This window comes from Rhinatrema bivittatum, chromosome 4, assembly GCF_901001135.1.
Source record: "Rhinatrema bivittatum chromosome 4, aRhiBiv1.1, whole genome shotgun sequence".
In the NCBI taxonomy this organism is placed as follows: Eukaryota; Metazoa; Chordata; class Amphibia; order Gymnophiona; family Rhinatrematidae; genus Rhinatrema; species Rhinatrema bivittatum.
In genome coordinates, this window is record NC_042618.1 from 228,466,470 (window position 1) to 228,488,510 (window position 22,041).

At 46.4% G+C, this 22,041-nt stretch overlaps 1 protein-coding gene across 3 annotated transcripts in view; it reads left to right on the forward strand.

Annotated features, from left to right (window-relative positions):
* Window positions 1-22,041, forward strand: part of TUBA8 (tubulin alpha 8) — a 64,723-nt gene that overhangs the window by 23,704 nt on the left and 18,978 nt on the right. The window contains exon 1 of one of the 3 annotated variants that reach the window (XM_029599812.1): window positions 7,176-7,335. The exons of 1 other annotated variant lie outside the window; for it this stretch is intronic. In XM_029599812.1, the coding sequence (XP_029455672.1) occupies window positions 7,312-7,335 (24 nt within the window). In that variant the 5' untranslated portion in view covers window positions 7,176-7,311. Of the gene's footprint in view, window positions 1-7,175; window positions 7,336-7,651; window positions 7,670-22,041 lie in introns of those variants that run through there. One more of the 3 variants, XM_029599814.1, reaches the window with a different exon arrangement.

Below are 22,041 nucleotides of genomic sequence, written 5' to 3' on the forward strand. Positions count from 1 at the left end.
CGCGTTCCAAAGTTGAGGAAACTCCAGAGACTCCACAATATATCCTGGACCCCACGAAGGTGTCCTCCCAAGGGAAAACTGTCGTCCCTCGCCGCTCTCATAGAGCAGTCCTTGCCTGGGCCCATGACTCCCTCACTGGGGGCCACACTGGCCGCGAAGGAACCCTTGATCTGCTGAACCGGTATTACTGGTGGCCGACGGTGAGACAGGACGTTCGTGCATTTGTGGGCTCCTGCCCTACTTGCGCCTTACAGAAGCCACTCACCAGGAAGCCTAGGGGCTTATTACAACCGTTGCCCATTCCGGTGGAGCCCTGGACGCATATCTCCACAGACTTTGTGGTGGATCTCCCAGCTTCAGAAGGAAACACGGTCATTTGGGTGACCGTAGACCGGTTTCCAAAATGATGCATTTTGTTCCTCTGCCAAAGTTACCCTCAGCACCTGACTTGGCCAACCTTTTTGCTCAGCACATTTTTAGACTCCATGGCCTCCCTCAGGACATAGTGTCAGATTGAGACCCGCAGTTCACCGCTCGATATTGGAAGACACTATGCAAGCGTTTCAACGTGCAACTCAGCCTCTTGTCTGCATTCCACCCCCACAGCACTGGGCAGACGGAACGTACCAACCGGACATTAAAGACTTTTCTTCGGTCATTCGTTAATGAACGACAAGACAATTGGGCCAAGTTACTCCCGTGGGCAGAATTTTCGTATAATAATCATAAGCATGCTGCTACTGGAAGTTCACCTTTCCTCGTTGTGTATGGGAAACAACTTCGCCCGCCTCTGCCCTCGCCAAATCCCAGTGCACTCCCGGCAGTGCAGCATTCATCCCGTCAGTATTTACTTTATGGACTTCTATCCAGGGGAAGTTGCATAAAGCCACCAGGACCTCCAAGAAATGGTCAGATAAACATCGTCAGTCAGCGCCTATCTTCCTCCCAGGAGACTGCGTCTGGCTTAGTACTAAGAATCTACAGCTACGGATCCCGTCTCGAAGACTAGCCCCGAGATTTTGTGGACCGTTTCGTATCGCCGAACGAGTGGGAGCAGTCTCGTATTGGTTACGCCTACCCTCGTCCATGCATATACATAATGTCTTCCACGTGTCATTATTGAAGCCCTAAGTGCAGTGGTTGGTAGTCTGGCACCTCAGCCAGACTACCATTCCGCTGACACTCCGTACTGGTCTCCTGCACACAGAAAGCATCATCTTTCACATTATTCCCTGTACTGTTAATCTGGTGATATTAGGCCTGCCATGGCTTTGACAACACCAAACCTAGTTCTACTGGACCACCTTACAACTGGCCTGATGGGGACCTGCCTGTTTTGACTCCTGTTTGTCCCATCTGGAGCCTCATGGTTCCCTGGTGGTTGCTTTGGTGCTACCTGGACTTCCACCCCAATATGTGGACTTTCAAGATGTCTTCTCCAAGAGAAGTGCAGAGACCTTGTCGCCCCATCGCCCATACTATTACGTCATAGAACTTATCCCGTTGACCTCTCCTCCTAGGGATGGGTTTACCCACTCTCCCTATCTGAGACTCAAACCATATCAGAGTACATCACCAAGAACCTTGCCAGAGGGTTTATTCGACCATCGTCCTCCCCGGCGGGCATTGGGTTCTTCTTCATGACTAAGAAGGATGGATCCCTTCTCCATGTATAGACTACCACAGCTTAAATGCCATCACAAAAAAGAATCAGTATTCTCTTCCATTAATAACTGAGCTTCTCAGTTGCCTACAGGGTGCCAAGATATTCACTAAACTAGATTTCCGGGGCATCTATAATCTTATCCGCATTAAGGCTAGAGACAAGTGGAAAACTGCTTTCAACACAGGCAACGGACACTATGAATATTTGATAATGCTCTTCGGTTTCTGCAACATCCCTACGGTCTTTCAAAACATAGTAAATGAGATCTTCCACAATCTACTATACACATGTGTGGTGGTAGATCTGGATGATATCCTGATCATTTCCCAAACAATGCCTTCCCATTGCAGGCATGTTAGGTTGGTCCTACAGCATCTCCGAGAGAATAATCTGTACGCCAAACTTGAAAAGTGTTTGAACAGGAGGAGTGTTATAATTTGTAAGAGTGAACCCTGGGCCGAGGTGAGAGGTATCTCACCCACATGGAGGAGCCCTGTGAGCCTCACCGTCGGTAGGCACAGTCTCAGTGGCATCAGACATAGCTGTGGAATAGATTCTTTAAGAAAGAAGAAAGGCACAGCCCGCGGAGCTGGAGGTGCAGTAAATACAGTACAGAGTAGAGGGGAATACCCCAGAGATGAGACCTCCGATGTGAAGATCTGGTAGTTGCCCACAGAGCGGGGTACGCCAAAGAAGTGTCTCAGTAGTGGTAAGGAGGTGATAGTCTGAGGTGCAGGAACCCCGAAGAAGATCTTGTAGTGATGGTGCGGTACTGACCTGCAGCGCAGAGTATACTGGAGTGGCTCCTACTGGGGATGATGCAGTGGTTGCCCGAGGCACGGGGTATACCGAAGAGGATCCCACAAGGAGGCTTGGTGTAGTTGAAGTTCATAGCAGTAAGGTACTCACAGTAGATGGTTCCAGGAGAGATCCCGGGGAACGGGATAGAAGAAGTCCAAGTCAGAAGGCCCTCCGAAAAGCGGATAGCCAGAGATGGGGAAGGGCCCCCAAGGAGCGGGTACCCGGAGCGTCTCACGTCAAGTGTAGAGTCTGGAACTGGAAATCCAAGAATGGAGCGGAATTCAGCAATGAGGGAACTCCTTGCTAACTCGTCAAAGCGTAGGGCCATCCAGTTTAAATACAGCAGGTAGATGACGTCATCTGGAGGGGATGCCCCCGAGGTTCCCGCCATGACATGTACAAAGGTGGCCCATGCGCGCGCTCCTAGGTAATTCCTGAATCAATATGGCGGTCGGCAGCACCCACGCCATCCCAGGAACACCAGGCAGGTCGGCGGTGGTTGGCGGAGACCGCCATTCATCCAAGAAATGACAAGGCAGCAAAAGAAAGAGGTGAGCATTAGTGGTCGCAGCCATCTGTGACCGACGGGCGTAACAAGGAGCTCCCCTTCTTGGAGTATATCGTCTCATGGGAAGGACTTCATATCGATCCCGCTAAAATCAAGGCCATCCTGGAATGGCCTCGTGTGGTTGGACTCAGAATCCTACAAAGACTCCTCAGGTTTGTCAAATATTACTGGCAGTTTATCCCCAGATACTCTATCTTGGTGGCTCCTCTGATCGCCCCTACTCGTAAGGGCGTAGACACCCGGAATTGGACACTAGATACTCTCAAAGGCTTCCAGGAGCTAAAAACCACCTTCTCCCAGGGGCCTTGTCTGCAACACCTGGACCCATCGCAACCCTTCAATCTAGAGGTAGATGCCTCTTTCCTTGGGGTAGGGGCTGTCCTCAGCCAGCACACCAATGAAGGGACACCCTCCATCAATGCTCCTTCTTCGCTAAGAAATTTTCATCTGCAGAACATAACTATGGTATTGGAGACCATGAACTCCTGGCTGTTAAATTGGCCTTAGAGGAATGGCGCCACCTTCTCAAAGGGGCTCAGCATCAAGTCACCGTATACATAGACCATAAGAATTTAGAATATCTTCATCAAGCCCAGCAGTTTAATCCCAAACAGACTCGTTGGTCTCTCTTCTATGCCCGCTTCAACTTTGAACTTCAGTATTGTCCGGCCTGCAAGAATCAACGAGCAAACGCGTCATCCCACTCTTTTCAAACTGAGGACAAGCCGGAAGCTCCTAGACATATCATCGATCCAGCCAATATTCTCCTGGCCTCTGTGATACCCATTTCTCCTGGGAAAACCGTGGTACCCTCTAGATTGTGTAACAAAGTGTTAAAATGGGCACGTGACTCTTGGGTTACAGAACATCCTGGCATGGCACGAACCCTTAAATTTCTCCAGCATCATTATTGGTGGCCAAATGTTAAGCGTGATGCTCAAGACTATGTCAACTTGTGCCCCACCTGTGCCCAGCAAAAACCCTTGTCTGGCTGACCCTGGGCATTGTTACAGGCATTGCCAGCCCCCAGGGAACTCTGGACCCACTTATCCATGGATTTGATTGTGGACCTCCCTCTCTCTCACGGCACCACCGTAATATGGCTGGTAATAGATCGCTTTTCCAAGATGGCACAGTTTATCCCCTTGCCTGGTCTCCCATCAGCACCTGAATTGGCACGGCTTTTCACACAAAATATCTTCCCCTTACATAGATTACCAGAGTACATTCTCTCAGAGGGCTATTGGCAAGCCCTCTATAAGAAATTTGGAATCATTCTGGACTACATCACCACATATCATCACCAAGGAAATGGTCAAGTGGAATGTATTAACCGGACACTCAAAACCTTTCTATGCTCTTATGTGAATGAACACCAGTCTATTGGGCCTCCCTGCTCCCATGGGCCGAGTTTTCCCATAATTATCACACAACGCTGCCACTGGTTCTTCCTCTTTCCAGATTGTCTATGGGAAACAGCCTCAGATTCCCCTGCCACTTCCACTAATGGTATCCTCCCCTGCAGCTCTAACCTCCACTGAAGAACTTTGCAGTCTGTGGGAACACACTAGTCGACTGATTGACAAGGCTAAGACAAGGCTCGAGAGCTAAGAGTCGCCAATACCAAAAGGAGGCCAGCTCCTCAATTCAAAGTGGGTGACGACGTATGTCTGAGCATTAAACATCTACGCCCTCCTATTGCGATTGGCACCTTGCTTCATAGGACCCTTCCCGGTGCTACACCAGCTGGGCCCCATCACCTATCATTTGAAATTGCCTTACACCCTGAAAGTTCATAATACATTCCACAATTCCTTGCTCAAACTGCCAGTAATCTCTTGGCCTACACATGCTATCTCAGAACCCCAAGAAATAATCTCCGAAGAAGACACTTTATATGAAGTCCAGCAGATCCTCGATTACCGCAGAAGATGGAATACTTGATTTCCTGGAAGAATTATGGCCCAGAAGAGGATTCATGGGAGCCATTTACCAACATACTGGATCTCCAACCTTCTAAAGGACTTCGACCAATGGTACCCCTCGAAGCCCAAACTCTGGACCTCAAGGAAGGGTCCTAAGAGGGGGGGGTGTCTGTTTCATTTTGCAGCTCGCCCCTGACATCAGGCCTCCATTTTCTCTCCTTGCGGCTGTCCGCCACTGCAATTGCTACCTTTTGGCGACCTCCCTTAGGCGTGCATACGCCCAACAGCTCGGCATTTAAAGGGCCTACAGTAAGAAAAGGCCACAGCCCCCAATGATGATGTCACTGAACTTGGGCCTACTTAAGGGCTCCCCAGATATCCTCTACTTGCCTCAACACCAGGTCTAGCTACCTTAGTAGTGCGTATTGCCAGCTTGTTCCTGCTTCGTCTGCCCAGCCTGTTCCTGCCTTATCTACCTAGCTTGATCCAGCCTCACCTGCCTATCCTAATCTGCTTCCTGCCCTGCCTTCTGTTCACCTATCTCTTCCGACTGATACCTGGTTTTGACCCTTGTTTGGACTTCTGTTACGCCTGACTGCTACCCACCTCCAACCCTTGCCTGGCCCTGGACTCTGCTACATCGCCTACTACCAAAGACCCTCACCTAAGTCCTGCTAGCCTCAGCACCCAAAGGCTCAACAACGCAAGGGGAATGAGGGCTGGTATAGGTGAAGCTTCTACCCAGTCTCTGCCTCGCCATTGGCGATATAAACCTGTGGATCTCACCGCAGCCTAAGGGTCCACAGTTACAACATCCAAGCTCAAGGCAATGTACAGTTGGTATTTCCCTGTTCCCAGAAGGCTTACAATCTAAAGGGCTTGTTTTTGTTGAGTTCCATATTCAGACACAGTCTGGATAAAAAAGTTAGCCGGACAAACTTATCCGGCTAACTTTGGAGGTATATTCAATAGTGCAGACAACTACTGAATATAGCCAGCTATCTTAAAGCTAGTCAACTAACTATAGGTGGCTAACTTTAGGACAGCTGTTATATGGATGCATTTTAGATGGACACACACACCATTCATTTTGTGCACACATTCGTTCATTTGTGAGATATGTGCTAGGCATCCAAATGAAATGAATGGATGCACAATTTTTAACTAATGCACACCCTAGAATTTAGCCGTAGATGTGCCCAAATTCTGAGTTAGCTGGCTAAATGCTTTTGAATATGTACCTCTAAAGGTTTTCTTCAATTCTAGGTCTATGGGAAAAATGTTTAATAAACAAGGCCTTAACTTTGTTCCTGAGGCAGTGGAGAATGAAGGACTTGCCAAAGGTCACAAGGAGCATCAGTGAGGGAGGTGGGATTTGAATCCTGGCTTCCCTGATTCTTGGGCCATTTTTCCACTTACTATAATTCATATAGTTGATAACTCTGACCCCCATCTGCACCTCATCCTTCCCCTGCTTTTTCCTTGCACACTTACATGTTGCAAGTTATGTGTTTGTAGCTGCTCTGATTTCCAATTCATGGCTGCTCAGTCTGCTGGTTAAAATTGCATTAACACATTCAGTTGCAGTCGAGCAGGTTATAAATACAGTGCCTAGGATGGATTTTTGCAGCGAATGTTATGAGGCTATCAGCTGACATTATTAGAGAGTGATTACTGTGGCATCAGCTACAAACACTGGGCTTTCTATTTCATTTTTTGCCAAGCAAATGAATGTATAAAAAAATCAATAACTAGAAGTCAGAAAGCAGTCACACAAAGGAACTTGAAAGTCTCTCTTATACCGACTTTCATCACCAGATGAACATTTTAAAACAAAGTCCTATCTGTCCTTGCTTAAATTAGTTTTTCCTTCATTTTGAACAAAACATGGTGTGTTAAGCAATGATGTACTCCTGCCCAAGCAGCTATCTTTGACACAACCCTTCCTGACTGAAGAGAGTTAAATGATCCAAAGGTACTGCCTCCTATCTTGTTACATTCAGCTGGTAAATACCACACAGTCCATGGCAGGTCCAAACCAGAAATAGAAATGCATCAGCCTGTCAAATGCTTTCCCGCTGGAAGCAAATGCAAGCAGGGCTGGTTACTTAGGTAGTTGGCCGCATGTGAGAGTGAGCATGTGTGTATGCTTTCACCTTTCAGTAATTGGTTGGGCTGTTTTTAGTTCCCTGCACTAAAGAATTCCTGTAGCTAAAATACACTCTGCTCATCTAAAAGGAGTCATGGAAAGCTGTGTGTAGAGTGCAGCCAGCCACAGCTCTGTCTCATTTGTAGGTCCTTCTGCATTTCAAAAAGAGCAGACAACCATCAGATCCTGGCACCTACCAGCCATGTGGGGCATCAAAACCAAATCAGTAGGTTGGCTTAAAATTTCTGTCTAACGATATGCTGCCATGTGCCAAGCATTGCCCGTTGAGGAGCAGGGTATAAGGGGGGGGGGGGGGGGGTAAGAGGGGAAGGGGTAAATAAGCAAGCTTTGTGCTGGTAAATCAGAATTTGTGGGTCATGAGATTGGCAGTCAGTCTGGCAGTGCTGCTTATTTTAGCCAGTTGTCATAATGGAACAGTGAATCAGGCCAGAGGAATAGAAGTTCACTAATGAGAGAGACAGAGAAGAACACTAATGAAATAAGTAATTAGGTCTACCAGTTCAGTATGGAGGTGGATGTTGGATTAATGAGAGGAAAATGTGAGTTATAAGTTTCTAAAATAAAGTATTTATTTAGGAGAGGGGCATACTGTAGTAACGAGAGGAAAAGGGTGTACCGATTTAGTAACATATGCTGCATACTTCAGTAAAAAGAAATGGTAATTGGCATGAGGCTGAAAGGAGGCAGACTCTGAAATGAGAAAAAGAAATATTTCTTCACACAAACAGAGTGGATATCTGGAACAGCCTCCCAGTGAAGGTAGTGGAAGCAAAAAACAGTATAAGAAGAATACAAGAAAGGATGGGATAAGCTTAGGATCTGTGGTTACAGGGAAGTGAGGGGAAAGTCAGAGAACAAGTAAAGCTTGAGTGATTGCAGCAGGAAGGGAAAAAGGACTTTGTGGTTGTTTTCTACCGTGACATTTTTATGTTTCAGTGGGGAGAGGGCCATGTAGATTCATGTATTCGACTAAGGAATTTTTTCCTGCTTTTTCTGTTTCACTGTAAACCGGCATGATTTGCATTTAATGCAAGAATGTCGGTATATAAAAGTTAAAAATAAATAAATAAATAAGGAGAGGGGTCTATGTATTCAGTAACCAGTCAGTTGGTCTGAATAATGATAAAGTCCATGTTTCAAAAGAAATGTTATTGATTTGCAACTATAAATGTACTAGTGTTTTTCCTTGATTTTGTTGTTCTTGTCATATCTTGTTCGATATCTTATGTGTTCCTTCTTGTAAAAGTAAGCGTAGCAGTTAGTGTAGCTGTGTTTAAAAAAGGATTGGAGAAGTTCTTGGAGAAGTCCATTACCTGCTATTAATTAAGTTGACTTAGAAAATAGTCACTGCTATTACTAGCAACAATAACATGGAATAGACTTAGTTTTTGGGTACTTGCCAGGTTCTTATGGCCTGGACTGGCCACTGTTGGAAACAGGATGCTGGGCTTGATGGACCCGTGGTCTGACCCAGTATGGCATGTTCATATGTTCTTAAGTAATGTGTGGGCTAGAGGACTGTACAATGAAGAATGAGAACTTAAAAGATCTTTATTGGAAATCTGCTTATTACAAAACACTGTATATTAATTACAAGGCATAACAGCACTCCCCTGTAGGTAGGTGGAAACAGACCTTTCATTAGAATGTGTATTTACATGTTAAAGCTAGCATTTTATTCCAACATATTCATACAAAATAAAAATATAAAAGTGTAGCATGAGTCCAAACACGTAATAGATGTGTACTGTCAAATCAGACACAGCTGATTAGTCCATTCACAAGTGGCTAAGCAGTTCCTTTAATTAGAAAAAAACTCAGAACCTTTCTGCATGCACAATCCTGCATAAAAATGTGTGCACAGAATAGCACTTCTTCATGCAAATCTCATGTTAATCGTGGCATTAGCTATTATTTCCCAGGGCAGAGAGGAATATAGGCTTAACTTATGTGTTCTTAATGCTAGAAATTTAACTCTTGGTTGGAGGTGGAGTAAAGTTTATGGCACTGAATCCGGAGCTCATGGTGTTGGGGGCCCTGTTCTCAAGATTTATGCGCATAAAATATGATTTATATAGGGATTGTGCTCTTAACTCATGATTTATGCACACAACATTTATGCACATAGCTTGTGTTCTTAATTCCTCTTTTGTGCATACAACTTTCATGAGCTTAAAAGTTGTGCCTATATTGTTACGGAGTCTCAGTTTAGTGGACCCTTGGGCCGACCTGCAGGAGACTGGGAAAGATATTCAAAGTCTCTGAGGCACCACAGGCCGGGAGGCAGATGTTCAGGCAGGACATAGAGGAGCTCTTCACCCTGGAAGCTGGTGCTCCCCCGGGAGGAGCCCGTAGGAGCCCAGCTGCTGGGACTTAGGCGGGTTGGTGATCTTGAGACTGGAGAAGGTAGGCTGATGAGCGGAACTGGAAACTGGAACCAGACTAGAACAGTTGACATGAACTGTAGCAGGACTCGGGTACTGGAACCAGGCAGGAACTGTAGCAAGACTCGGGTACTGGAACCAGGCAGGAACTGTAGCAGGCAAGCAGGAACCAAGCAGGTTCTGTAGCAGGCAAGCAGTAACAGAGCAAGTTCCAAAGGCTGCTCACTCTGGGGCACGAAGCAACAGGGATCCGGTAGGTAAGCCCGTTGCAAGGCAAAAACTGAGGGTCCATGGCCGGCTTATCAAGGCCACGGCGTCTGACGTCAGGAGTTGGGCGGAGTCACCACTGGCGGGAAACAGCCTGGAAAAGCACCCAAGTGGCGCACGCGCGTGCCTAGAGGCAGGGCATCCATAGGAGGTTTCCCGGCGGCGCGGCCCTCGCGGGGACGCCGCTGAACAGGCCGCGAACTAGGCCAAGTGAAACGGGAACAGGTCCAGGAACACGGAGGTAGGGGACTGGTCGCGGTGCTCGCGGCCAGAACCGTAACAGTACCTTCCCTCTTACGCTCCCTCTTAGCAGGTCCAGGTTTATCACCTAGGGTGATCCAGATGGAACTGCCATAATAAGTCCTTGTCAAGGATGTTACGGGCAGGTTCCCACGAGTTATCCTTGGGTCCACAACCCTCCCAGGCAAGCAAATATTCCCAGAGTCGTTGGTGGAATCGTACATCCAAGATCTCACGTACTTGATACTTAATGTCGTCTGATACTGAAGGATCTGATGGTTCAGGAGCCCGGGAGTGGTATCTAGACAGGACAAGAGGCTTCAGCAATGACACATGGAACACGTCATGTATGTGCATGGAGGAGGGTAGGCGTAGTCAGTACGAGACTGCTCCCACTCGTTCGGCGACTCAGAAAGGCCCACAAAATCTCGGGGCTAGTCTTCGAGATGGGATTCGTAGCTGTAGATTCTTAGTACTAAGCCAGACGCGGTCTCCTGGAAGGAAGATAGGCGCTGGCTGACGATGCCTATCCGCCCATTTCTTGGCGGACTGGGCGGCTTTTTGGAGCTTTCGCTGGATAGAGGTCCATAAGGAAAGGAGCTGGCGAGCTGAAAGTTGCACTGCCAGGAGTGCACTAGGTTCAGGCAAAGGCAAGGGCGGTCGAAGTTGCTTTCCATATACAGCGAGGAAAGGCAAACTTCCAGTAGCGGCATGCGTATGATTATTAAATGAGAACTCCGCCCATGGAAGTAACTTGGCCCAATTATCTTGTCGTTCATTCACGAACGAACAGAGGAAAGTCTTTAGGGTACGGTTAGTCCGTTCTGTTGTCCATTACTCTGGGGATGGAACGCAGACGAAAGGCTAAGTTGCACACCGAAGCGTTTGCAAAGTGTTTTCCAATATCGAGCAGTAAACTGTGGTCCTCGGTCTGAGACTATATCCTGTCGAAGACCGTAAAGCCTAAAGATATGTTGAGCAAAGAGATTGGCTAAGTCAGGTGCAGAAGGTAACTTTGGCAAAGGGACAAAGTGCGCCATCTTAGAGAATCGGTCCACGGTCACCCAATGACCGAATTGCCTTCCGAGACGGGCAGGTCCACGACAAAGTCTGTGGAAATGTTGTCCAAGGTTCCACCGGGATGGGCAATGGTTGTAACAGGCCCCTGGGCCTCCCGATGAGTGGCTTCTGTACAGCGCAGGTAGGGCAAGAGCCCACAAAGGCTTGGACGTCCTGTCTTACCGTCGGCCACCAGTAGAATCGATTCAACAGGTTTAAGGTCCCTTTACAGCCAGAATGGCCCCCAGTGAGGGAATCATGGGCCCAAGTGAGGACTGCTCTCCGGGAGCGACGAGGAACAACGGGCTTTCCTTGAGAGGACACAGAGGTTGCTGCAAGGCTAGGTTGCTGCAAGGCTCATTTTCACGGGATCCAAGATGTACTGGGGAGTGTCAGAAGTCTCTTCGACCTCAATAGAGTGCGAAAGCGCGTTGGCTCGAACATTCTTAGAGCCAGGTCGGTAGCGTAGAGTAAAGTCAAACCGATCAAAAAACAGCGACCACCAGGGTTGTCTTGGGTTCAGGCACTGGGCTTGCTTCAGAAATGCTAAGTTTTTGTGGTCGGTGTAAATCGTAACCGGATGGTTGGCCCCCTCTAACCATTGTCTCCATTCTTCCAGGGCAAGTTTCACGGCTAGCAACTCTTTGTCACCAACACAGTAGTTGCTTTCTGCCGGCGAGAATTTTCTCAAGAAATATGAACAGGGTAACAATTGTCCAGAATCAGAGTACTGGCTCAGCATGGCCCCCACGGCCACATTGGAGGCATCGACTTCCACCACAAAGGGCCGGCTGGGGTCAGGATGACAAAGACAGGTATCCAACAAGAATGCTTCCTTGAGGGCCTCAAAGGCTTGACAAGCGGGGACAGGCCAATCCACCACGCTGGCTCCCTTTCGGGTGAGGGCAGTCAACGGGGCCACAATACGAGAGTAGTTAGGAATAAAGTGATGATAGAAATTGGAAAAGCTGAGGAAGCTTGGGCCAATTCTTAATTGCCGCCACTTTCTCAGGATCCATTTGAAAGCCTGTTGCAGAGATTATGTAGCCCGGGAACGGCAGGGACGTCTTCTTGAAACTACACTTTTCAAGTTTCGCATACAGATTATGCTCCCTAAATATTTGGAGCACTTGACGGACATGCTGACGGTGTGAAGACAGATCCTGGGAGTAGACTAGCACATCGTCGAGATAGACAATTACGCAGGTGTTCAGGAGATCCCGTAACACCTCATTCATAAGGTGCTGGAACACCGCCGGAGAATTACATAAGCTAAAAGGCATCACAAGGTATTCGTAATGCCCGTCCCTGGTATTAAAAGTGGTTTCCACTCGTTTCCGGGACGAATTCTGACTAAGTTGTAAGCACCTCGTAAGTCCAACTTTGTAAAAATCTTCGCTCCCTGGAGCCTATCGAGGAGCTCCGGAATTAGCGGAAGCGGGTAACAATCCCGCTTAGTAATCGAGTTTAGGCCTTGATAGTCTATACACGGTCTCAGCGAGCCGTCCTTCTTGCTAACAAAGAAGAAGCCCGCCCCTGCAGGCGACTTGGATGGGCGAATAAACCCCTTGGCCAGATTCTCTGAAATATACTCAGACATGGCCCGGGTTTCAGGTAATGATAAGGGATATACCCTTCCTCGGGGGGACATAGTTCCCGGTAGCAGGTCAGATGTAGCCGTAGCTACTCGGGCTGGCTCATCAAAAGGCTGACGGAAGTTCGAGATGAACTATTGTAAATCCATTAGCGAGGAATCATTGTGTTCCCAAAGGGGAGAGGCCCATATCAAGGCCTTCCCATCAAGCAGGGACAGGATATAGGCTACTTTCACCTCATCTGAGGGAAATTGCCGAGGCAACAAGGAGAACCGTATGCGGCAGGTCCTTAAATCTCCAGCGTAGCGAGAGGGTGCCGGTAGCTGAGTCACAGAAGAGCTATGTCCCTCGAGGACCACGCCTGCAGGAGGCAAGGACTCCAGGCGAGAGGACAGCCGTTCCACTGTAGCTGCCAGGGTATTCAAGGGTAACAGGGATGGTACATTGAGGAGCTGCAGCACAGCCTAGGAGGAGCTCCTCCCGACCTCCTAGGCTTTGGTGTTTTCCGCATGCTCCTGGCAGCGTGCCAAGAAATGGCCCTTCTGGCCACAATACAAGCACAACTTCAACAAACGGCGTCATTGCCTCTCTTCAGCAGAGCACGGATACCGTCCCAGCTGCATGGGTTCGCAGGTGGGAGCGTCGGGATGAGAAGTTTTAGGTACAGAGGCGGGTCTCGCCGACCCAGATGCAGAACTGTGGCTGGAGGAGTGCTGCTCCTTGGCCCGTTGTTGTAGGCGGCGGTAAATGCGGGCAGCCATCTCTATCAAGGCGTTGAGGTCCTCTGGCAGATCTCGGGCTGCAATCTCATCCTTTATGCGTCCGGAGATGGCTTTAAGACTACTCATCCTTTATGCGTCCAAGAAGATGGCTTTAAGACTACCATCCTGCCAACCTACTTCTTGGGCTAAGGCCCGGAATTCCATAGCATAATCTGCCAAGGAGCGAGCCCTCTGACGAAGCTGTAGCATCTGCTGGGCCATCCCAGGCAGGTCCGAGGGACCAGGCGCATCCGCCGAGTCCATGGCCTTGCAATCTGTTACAGAGTCTCAGTTTAGTGGACCCTTGGGCCGACCTGCAGGAGACTGGGAAAGATATTCAAAGTCTCTGAGGCACCACAGGCAGGGAGGCAGATGTTCAGGCAGGACGTAGAGGAGCTCTTCACCCTAGAAGCTGGTGCTCCCCCGGGAGGAGCCCGTAGGAGCCCAGTCACTGGGACTTAGGCGAGGTTTCACCCTTGGAAGCCGAAGCCCCCCCCCCCCCCCGGGAGTAGCCTGGCTGCTGGGACTTAGGCGGGTTGGTGATCTTGAGACTGGAGCAGGTAGGCTGATGAGCGGAACTGGAAACTGGAACCAGATTAGAACAGTTGACAGGAACTGTAGCAGGACTCGGGTACTGGAACCAGGCAGGAACTGTAGCAAGACTCGGGTAATGGAACCAGGCAGGAATTCTAGCTGGCAAGCAGGAACCAAGCAGGTTCTGTAGCAGGCAAGCAGGGAATAAGCAGATACTGTAGCAGGCAAGCAGTAACGGAGCGAGTTCCAAAGGCTGCTCACTCTGGGGCACGAAGCAACAGGGATCCGGTAGGTAAGCCCATTGCAAGGCAAAGACTGAGGGTCCGCGGCCGGCTTATCAAGGCCGCGGCGTCTGAAGTCAGGAATTGGGCGGCGTCACCACTGGCAGGAAACGGCCTGGAAAAGCACCCAAGTGGCGCGCGCGTGCGCCTAGAGACAGGGCGTCCCTGGGAGGTTTCCCGGCGGCGCAGCCCTCACGGGGGCGCTGCTGAACAGGCCGCGAACTAGGCCAAGTGAAGCGGGAACAGGTCCAGGAACACGGAGGTAAGGGACTGGTTGCGGTGCTCGCGGCCAGAACCGTAACATATAGCTCATGTTTTGTACCCCTAAAGAAACAACATTTTTATAGTAACATAGTAAATGATGGCAGATAAATTCCCAAATGGTCCATCCAGTCTGCCCAGCAAGTTGCCTGAGTGGTAACTGCCGCTCCATGCAGGTTAGCCCCATTCAGAAATATTACATCTAAAAGTTAACAGTAGGTTACCCCTTTTCTTCATTTTCATCCTCTAGCCATTAAGGATCTTCTTTGTTTATCACACTAGCACCCAAGGTCCCTCTTGGTCCATGTACATCAGACTTTCACCCACTATGACTTACAGTTCTTTTGGATTACTGCACCACAAAAGCATGACTCTGCACTTCTTGGCATTGAATCCTAGATGCTATACCTTTGATCACTCTTCAAACGTTTGTAGACTGCTTCTCATTCTCTCTGCTCCTTCAAGGGTGTTCACTCTGTTGCAGATCATAGCAGGACATTTGGCACCTATGGCCAAGTAAAAAAATGCACCCTTGCCCTGTACACAACATGAGTTCAGAGCAGAATACAGGCCGCCCCTTACCTATTATAGAATAAAAGGACCACAAATTAGAAACAGAAATATGCCAAGAAAAACTGAAATTGAAACCCAAGAAGCCAGAATCTATGAGCAGTGCAGAAACAGAAATGCATTTCCACCGCTACTGAGCAAAATAAAAAGATATAAGAAATGTACATTCCCAGCACTGACATATTCCTCTCTAAAAAATGAAAATAAAGTGTGTGTGTTGGGGGGGGGGAATGTTCTACCTTTTGTTGTGTGGACATTTTATTTGATCCTAGTCTCTCTTTTTTGTCTTCTAAGTTCATTTCCAGGATCTAATTTCTATTTTATTTTTTTATTTCTTCTCTTCTTCCTGTCTTCTTCTCTTCCTTTCCTACATCTGTCTCCGACATTGATCTTTCCCTTTCATCTTTTTTCTCCATTTCTCATTTCTCTGCTTTTCTATCCACTCATAGCTAAATTTCACATCTCAACTTCACCCCTCTAATCCTCCAGTCTTCAGTTTCCCTCTTTTCACCTCTCTCCAATTACCAGCTTTCTGTCTCCCACCCTCACCCCATCCCATTCCCCTTTCTGTCTTACACTTTCCTCAGCCTCCTAGTCCCCACTTTTCACTCACTTTCTAGTCCTCCGTTTCCACCCTCTTTACTCACACCCTCCCCAACCTCTAATCCCTTCACCAGCCCAAGCTCCTTCCTTGTCACTCATTCCCTCCCTGTCCCTTTCCTTCTGTAACTTACCCCCTTCTGAGCCTCCTATTACCCCCTCTTTCACTGTCTTCCAAGCCCCGTTCCCACTTTCTCTTACCTTCACAGCACCCAACTCCCTTTCTAGTACTCCAGATCATTCTCAACATTACTCATTCCTTCTCCAGGTCATTTAATATGCCCCCACTCACACCCAATTGCAGATTCTGTACTGTCTGCCCCAAACCCCTGCTCAGTCTCTAAGTTCCTGCTGCCTGCATTCCCAAGTCCCCCACTCTCCAAGATTCCCTGCCCTCCTGAGTACTCACTTATTTATTCCTAATCCCAGAGCACCTGCTCTCCCCATCAGTGATCAAATCCCCGCTCTTCCCTTGTTTTCCCAATCAGTCCTCGTTCTTCCCTTGCTCTCCCATCTTCAGTACACAAATCTCCCTGCTCCTCCCATCTCCAGGTGACATAGTTCTTCCCCTGCTCTCCTCCTGCCAGTCCCCATTTTCCCCGCCAGTCTCAATCCCTCATTCTTCCCCTGCTTTCCCCCATCCCCAAGTGACAGCCCCATTCTTCTGCTACTCTCTCCTTCCCCAAGTGACGGCTTCCATTGTCCCCTGCTCAACCCCCATGAGGACTGTTCTTCCCCTGCCCCTCAGTCCCTATTCTTCTCCTGCTCTCCCCCCACCAATCCTGTTCTTCCCCTGCTCTCCCACAGGCCTCATTCTTCCCTTGCTCTTCCTGTACCCTAGTGACAGATCTGTTTTGACTCTGTCCCAATCAGTCCTTGTTCCTGATCTCCCCCTACTCAAATCCCTGAGCCTACATTATACCCCTGCTCTTCCACCTAATCCTTGTTCTTCCCCTGCTCTCCCCCCAAAATCTCTATGTCCTCATTGTCTTGCTCCACCTGTCTAAAAAAACTTCCTGTTTGGCTGCTTCTGGCCCCTGCACGGTGACTCTCTCCTCTGTGAGCCTGGTGGGTGATATCGGATCTCAGCTGTTTGAATCATAGGGCTCTGTCTCTACGGAGCCCCATGTAGTTCAAACAACACCTATTTGTTGCCAACTTTCAACTATCAAATTTCCAAAATCTTGGAGTTGTTTCATATCTTTGCCGATGGGGCTTAAGCTCATGCAGCTTTTATTGCAACTCTTCACCACCAGAAAAACACAGAAACGGAGAATATAATAGCAGTTAAGGGACTCTTCTAGTTTGCCCAGTTTACTTCCTACTACAATACCATAGACACCTCACTTCATTACAATTAATTATTCTTTGTACTTGTCCATGCTTTCTTGAAAAGTTATTGCTTTTGCCTTTAAAATCTTTCCCCGGCGGTTCTATGCATCTGTGGCTCTTGTGTGCCACGGAGTTGTATAAGGATTAATAGAAAGAGGATGTGTTATACAGGGTGGCCCATGGAAAAGTAGCCCGCCTCCAATACCTGTGACACGCAGGCAGGCTACTTTTCCAAGGGCCACCCTGTATTAAAGTTGTGATTTTTCTCTTAAGGGAAATCTTATAAGGGCTGTGTCATTGTGGTTATGGGAAGGTTCCAGTGAGAGAGGTTCATTCCGAGGGCAGAGGGTGTGACAGGCAACTGTGTGAGTCACAGCTTGGTATAGCCCTCTTTGTGCATGGTTTAGAGTTGGATATAAAAGCCTTGTTTACATGTGGGACTGGGGCTTCTCCAGAGTGAGAAAGGAAAAGATGTAGTTGTTACCCCCTCCTGGAGAATACAGTTGAGGAGGTGAAGCAGGAGATCAGGTGGGATGGCTCTCATAGCATCCCAGGAGGCTTGAGAACGACCTGGTAACTTGGTGAGTTGAAAGTGAAGCAGTCAGAGAAAGGTTTGTAACCGTGGTGGGGAGACTGGTGGGACCAGGAGACTGTGCCTGGCTGGAACTTATCACAGGGCTCCGAGGACTTAATTGCTGAAGAGAAACAGAGTGAATCTTGCTAGAGCTGTGCTGGGTATCTGTGAGTGCAAGAAGTGGGAAAATACAACTGCAGCTGGAGACCGACAGAACCAGGAGGGGAAAGTGTGCCTGCTTGGGACTCAGTGCAGGGCTTGGAAGGTTTCAGCCTGCTGCTGCTGCTGCTGCTGCTGCAGATACGATCCTTAGAGCTGTTCTGGCTATCTGTGTGTACCCGAAGCTGGGCCAAGAGACTGTGTTTTGGGGCCTGGATGGTTGAGTGATTGGAGAAGGACTAGTGAAGAGGATTTTCTCCCTTGCAGAGGGGGAGTGGACTGTAAAACTATATTTTTCCTGCATCCAGATGTTATTTTTCCTAGTTTTACTCTTTGGCACTAACTCAGAACTGTGGTTTTGAATATTATTGTGATTTTCCCCGTACTGAATTATTTCAGGAAACTATTTTTTTTTTGGAGCACAACCATTGGTGTGGACAGTGAGTTTATTTATCAAGTTGTATGTGTGTCTTCTGCCTGGTTTGACCCTGCAGGTTATTCTCCCCACAGCCCAAGAGATTTTGTTTTCCCACCATGGAAGAGCTGGACAATAGCTCCCCAGGGCTGGGAAGGTTTCCCTGGAGGAAAAAAGGATTGCACATCTATCACCCTTTCTGTCAAGAAATATTTTCTAATGTTACTGCTGAATCTACTCCTTTGGAGCCTCCTTTCATGATCACTGATTCTCAAACTTCTTTACTCCAAAAAGGTTTGCTTTCATCTACCTAGGAGCCAAACTACTGTTTTGTAAACATGTGTAGGGCTCTAATTAAATCAGTCTATGAGTCCAATATATATTAAATGTAGTGCAGCTACCAAAGCGCACACTGGATTGTATAATTGCAGGGGAGGATCAAATGCTAACTTGCAGCTGGAAGGCTAAAATCAGCATAATTCTGAACCTTTTAAACCTCCCTTTTTTCTGTAAAGTACCCCAAAAATCTGTACATTTCAGAAAAGAATAAGGACAGCAACCCTAATTACCAAGCCCTTTCCTCCACCCCTGTACACAAGGGCACTAGTCTAATAACATAGCAACATAAAAGTTCTTGAAAGTACGGAAATTGAATAAATGAGTACAAATACAGTATGTTAAATAAGTTTATTGGTCTTTTTTTTTTTTTTTCAAAATGGGGGGGTATTTTAAACATAGAAACATGGCATATGATTGCAGATAAAGACCACTGGGCCCATCTAGCCTGCAGACTCTACTTGATCTCTGGCTTTACCTTCACTTGCTCGCAACTGAGGATCTTATGTGCTTATCCCATGCCTTGCTGAGTTTTGAAACGCCACTCTTCACAATTGGAGCTCTTGCGTGCATCATCTCCTACTGAAATTACACTCAAATTAACTGGTCTATTGTTTAGTTATCAGGCCCCAAGACTGTGGAATTCATTCATTGCCTATTGAGTTATGCTCTGACATAATTTTGTCAAGCTTTTACAGATTGACTCCTCCCTTATAAACTTGGTCTACAGCAATAATTATGGATTTGCTTCTGATGTCATATTTAAGCTATTTTTTAAAGTTAATACAATAAAATAAAAACTCAGAGTATCTTGAATGTGTTTATTGTTTTGTTTTATATTATGTTAAATAATTGTGACTTTTGTGATATATTTTTATTGTTAACTGCCTTGATTTAATATGGAAATGTGCTATATCAAATAAAATAACTAACAATTAACCTCCACTATAATGTTGTTCTATTATGTACCCACTACCCTATCTATGAATTTCTTAAAATTCAGTGGAGTATAATGATGTGAATTCCAGGGAAATGAATGAATATCTCTGTCCTACGACCAAACATTACCTGTGCCAATAAAATTACTGAGTTAATGATATGTGTTAAAAAAAAACAAAAAAAAAAAAAAAACAGCCAGGCCAGAACAGCATATTTTTATGTGCAGCTGTTGATCCTGTAACTATTGCTTTGGCTAGTGAAAAGGTTTGTTAAAAATAATGGACATGCATATATGCACACTGTCCCAATAGCTCCCCAAGGATTAGTGCCTTCCCCAGTTGCCGCCACTGGGGTGACATCTAGCCTCTATTGAGTGGAGTGGAGTGGAGTGAGGGGGAGATGAACTTTCCCGCTTGGTCTCTCCCTGTCTTCTTCCCTTCCTCTTTTCCTCTCCTTCCCCATTACTGTTCCCCTTTCCCCTCTACTACCTCAGAGACTGTGACCTTTTCTCAGCTACAGAGCTTTGTCCCTCCTCCAGCCCACATGGGCCTAGTCAGCCACTATAACAGCTTTCTCCTTCCTTTGGCCTACACAGCTGCTGCCTTGACATTCATCCTGATCCGCAGGTGGTGCACAGCCTGTTCCCACTTCTGGCCCACGCTTTCTCCTTCTGGCTGTACAGTCTGATTCTTCTTCCTTGCATCAACAGCAGCCTTGACCACCTGCTATGGAGACACTAGCTTGGCTGTGAAGAACAGAAGGGTGTCTTTGTGTGAACTATAACACCTTTGCACACATTAACGTATTTTAATAGGCATTTATAGCAGTTTAGTGGAAATGCAAGAGGCTGCAGCATCAGCAGTGACCACATGTTGTCAGTTGTGTCCATTAGAATGATAGGAGGGACAAACACACAAACTTTACAACTGGCTTTTATATTTAGTAGATTAATTATCACAAAGAATTGGATGAATCCTACATTCTGAAGAGTTACAGTATTAGCACTGGGGTTGTAGAAAGCATTGAGATTGTTGTAATTCTTTTTTATTTTGAATGTAGGGGGAATTTGTTTGAAAAAGGTCAATGGAATTAGTTTCCTGCTTTGGATCCCTAGTTTTTCACAAATCTGCATGCAGAATTTGCTGCAAAATCTTCTTTGTGCCACAGAATCTCTCCATTTCATATTTTAAAAAATATCCCAGCACATTATAAAAAAATAATTGGGTAAATGATTAAAAGTGGTTCAACTATAGAAATTTCATCTACAGACACAAACCTAGCAACCATAGGGCCTCATTTTCTAAAATATCGCAGGGCTGCGATACTTTAGAAGATGAGGGGTGGGGGGCCGAAACGGGGGGCAGGCCTGCACTAGCCGGCAGCGATCGCACCGTCGCGGTGCGATCGCTGCCGGTTTCTCACCCAATAGCGCCACCATAGGAGGTGTAGCTATTGGGAGCGAAATAGGCAGCGAAAAGGCACCTACCTTTTCGCTGTCCGCGGTGTCGCCCCGACTCCTCCTTTTCCGGGGCCGACTCCGCCCCCATCCTGGTATCGCACGCGATAAGGGACTTTTCGCATGCAAAAGGTCCCTTATCGCGTGCAAGCGGCTTGGAAAATGAGGCCCATAGAGACCATTTAAACACATTGGATAGGCAACATTCATGATCATCTTACTAACATGCAAAAATCATTTATCTTCAGTGAGAAAATCCCTAGATTAGTTTATTTACTTAATTAACCACTTTTCACTCAAAACAATAAAGTGGTTTACAACTAACTAGTACATAATTAACATCAATACAAAGGATAAATTTTAAAAAAACCTAGCATTAAAACAAATCAAACAATAAAAACAACTATACATATATTGCTGTTTTTCCTCAATTTCAATGTTTACATTTTAAAAACCATTGCAGTTTTTATCATGATGGTATTCTCATCAGAATATGTTTTTTGATGTCCTACATATTCTTTTCTATAAAAGTAATTACTTTTCTTTAAAATCAGAAATCATGCATGTGCTAGAAGTATGTACAAAGACGAATGAGAATTTAAAAGTTCTTTATTGGAAATATGTGGGTAGATGGAAAACAGACTTTTCACTAGAACATACATTTAAATGCTTAAGATAGCATTTTATTCCTATACATTAATACAAAATAAAAATAAAAAGCATAAAATACTAGAAACTGAATATATTTAAAATCCTGAAAGGACATGAAGAGAAAACTGATTTTAGAATTAAGCATTATTCTTCAACAGATTAAGGGGCTTCTAAATGGTCTAAACTTGTGTGTCCTGAAATATATTTTAATAGTGATTAAACATAAACCAAGTATTGTTAGCTGATAAAATATTAATGGGCAGAAGGATGAATAAGGAGCAAGGTAACTATAATTTTTTGATCATATATTTTTATTGAATTCACAAGACATTTTTTAAGTAGAATTTCTATTTAGTGAATATAACTAACTCAACTGGGAAAATAATACTTCCATATTATAGAATATATTTTATCTGGTTATTACAGTGCCTGAGACACAATGAAATTTAAGTTTCCAGATTTCCTTAAATTTTCTATTTTATTTTTCAGCTGTTACA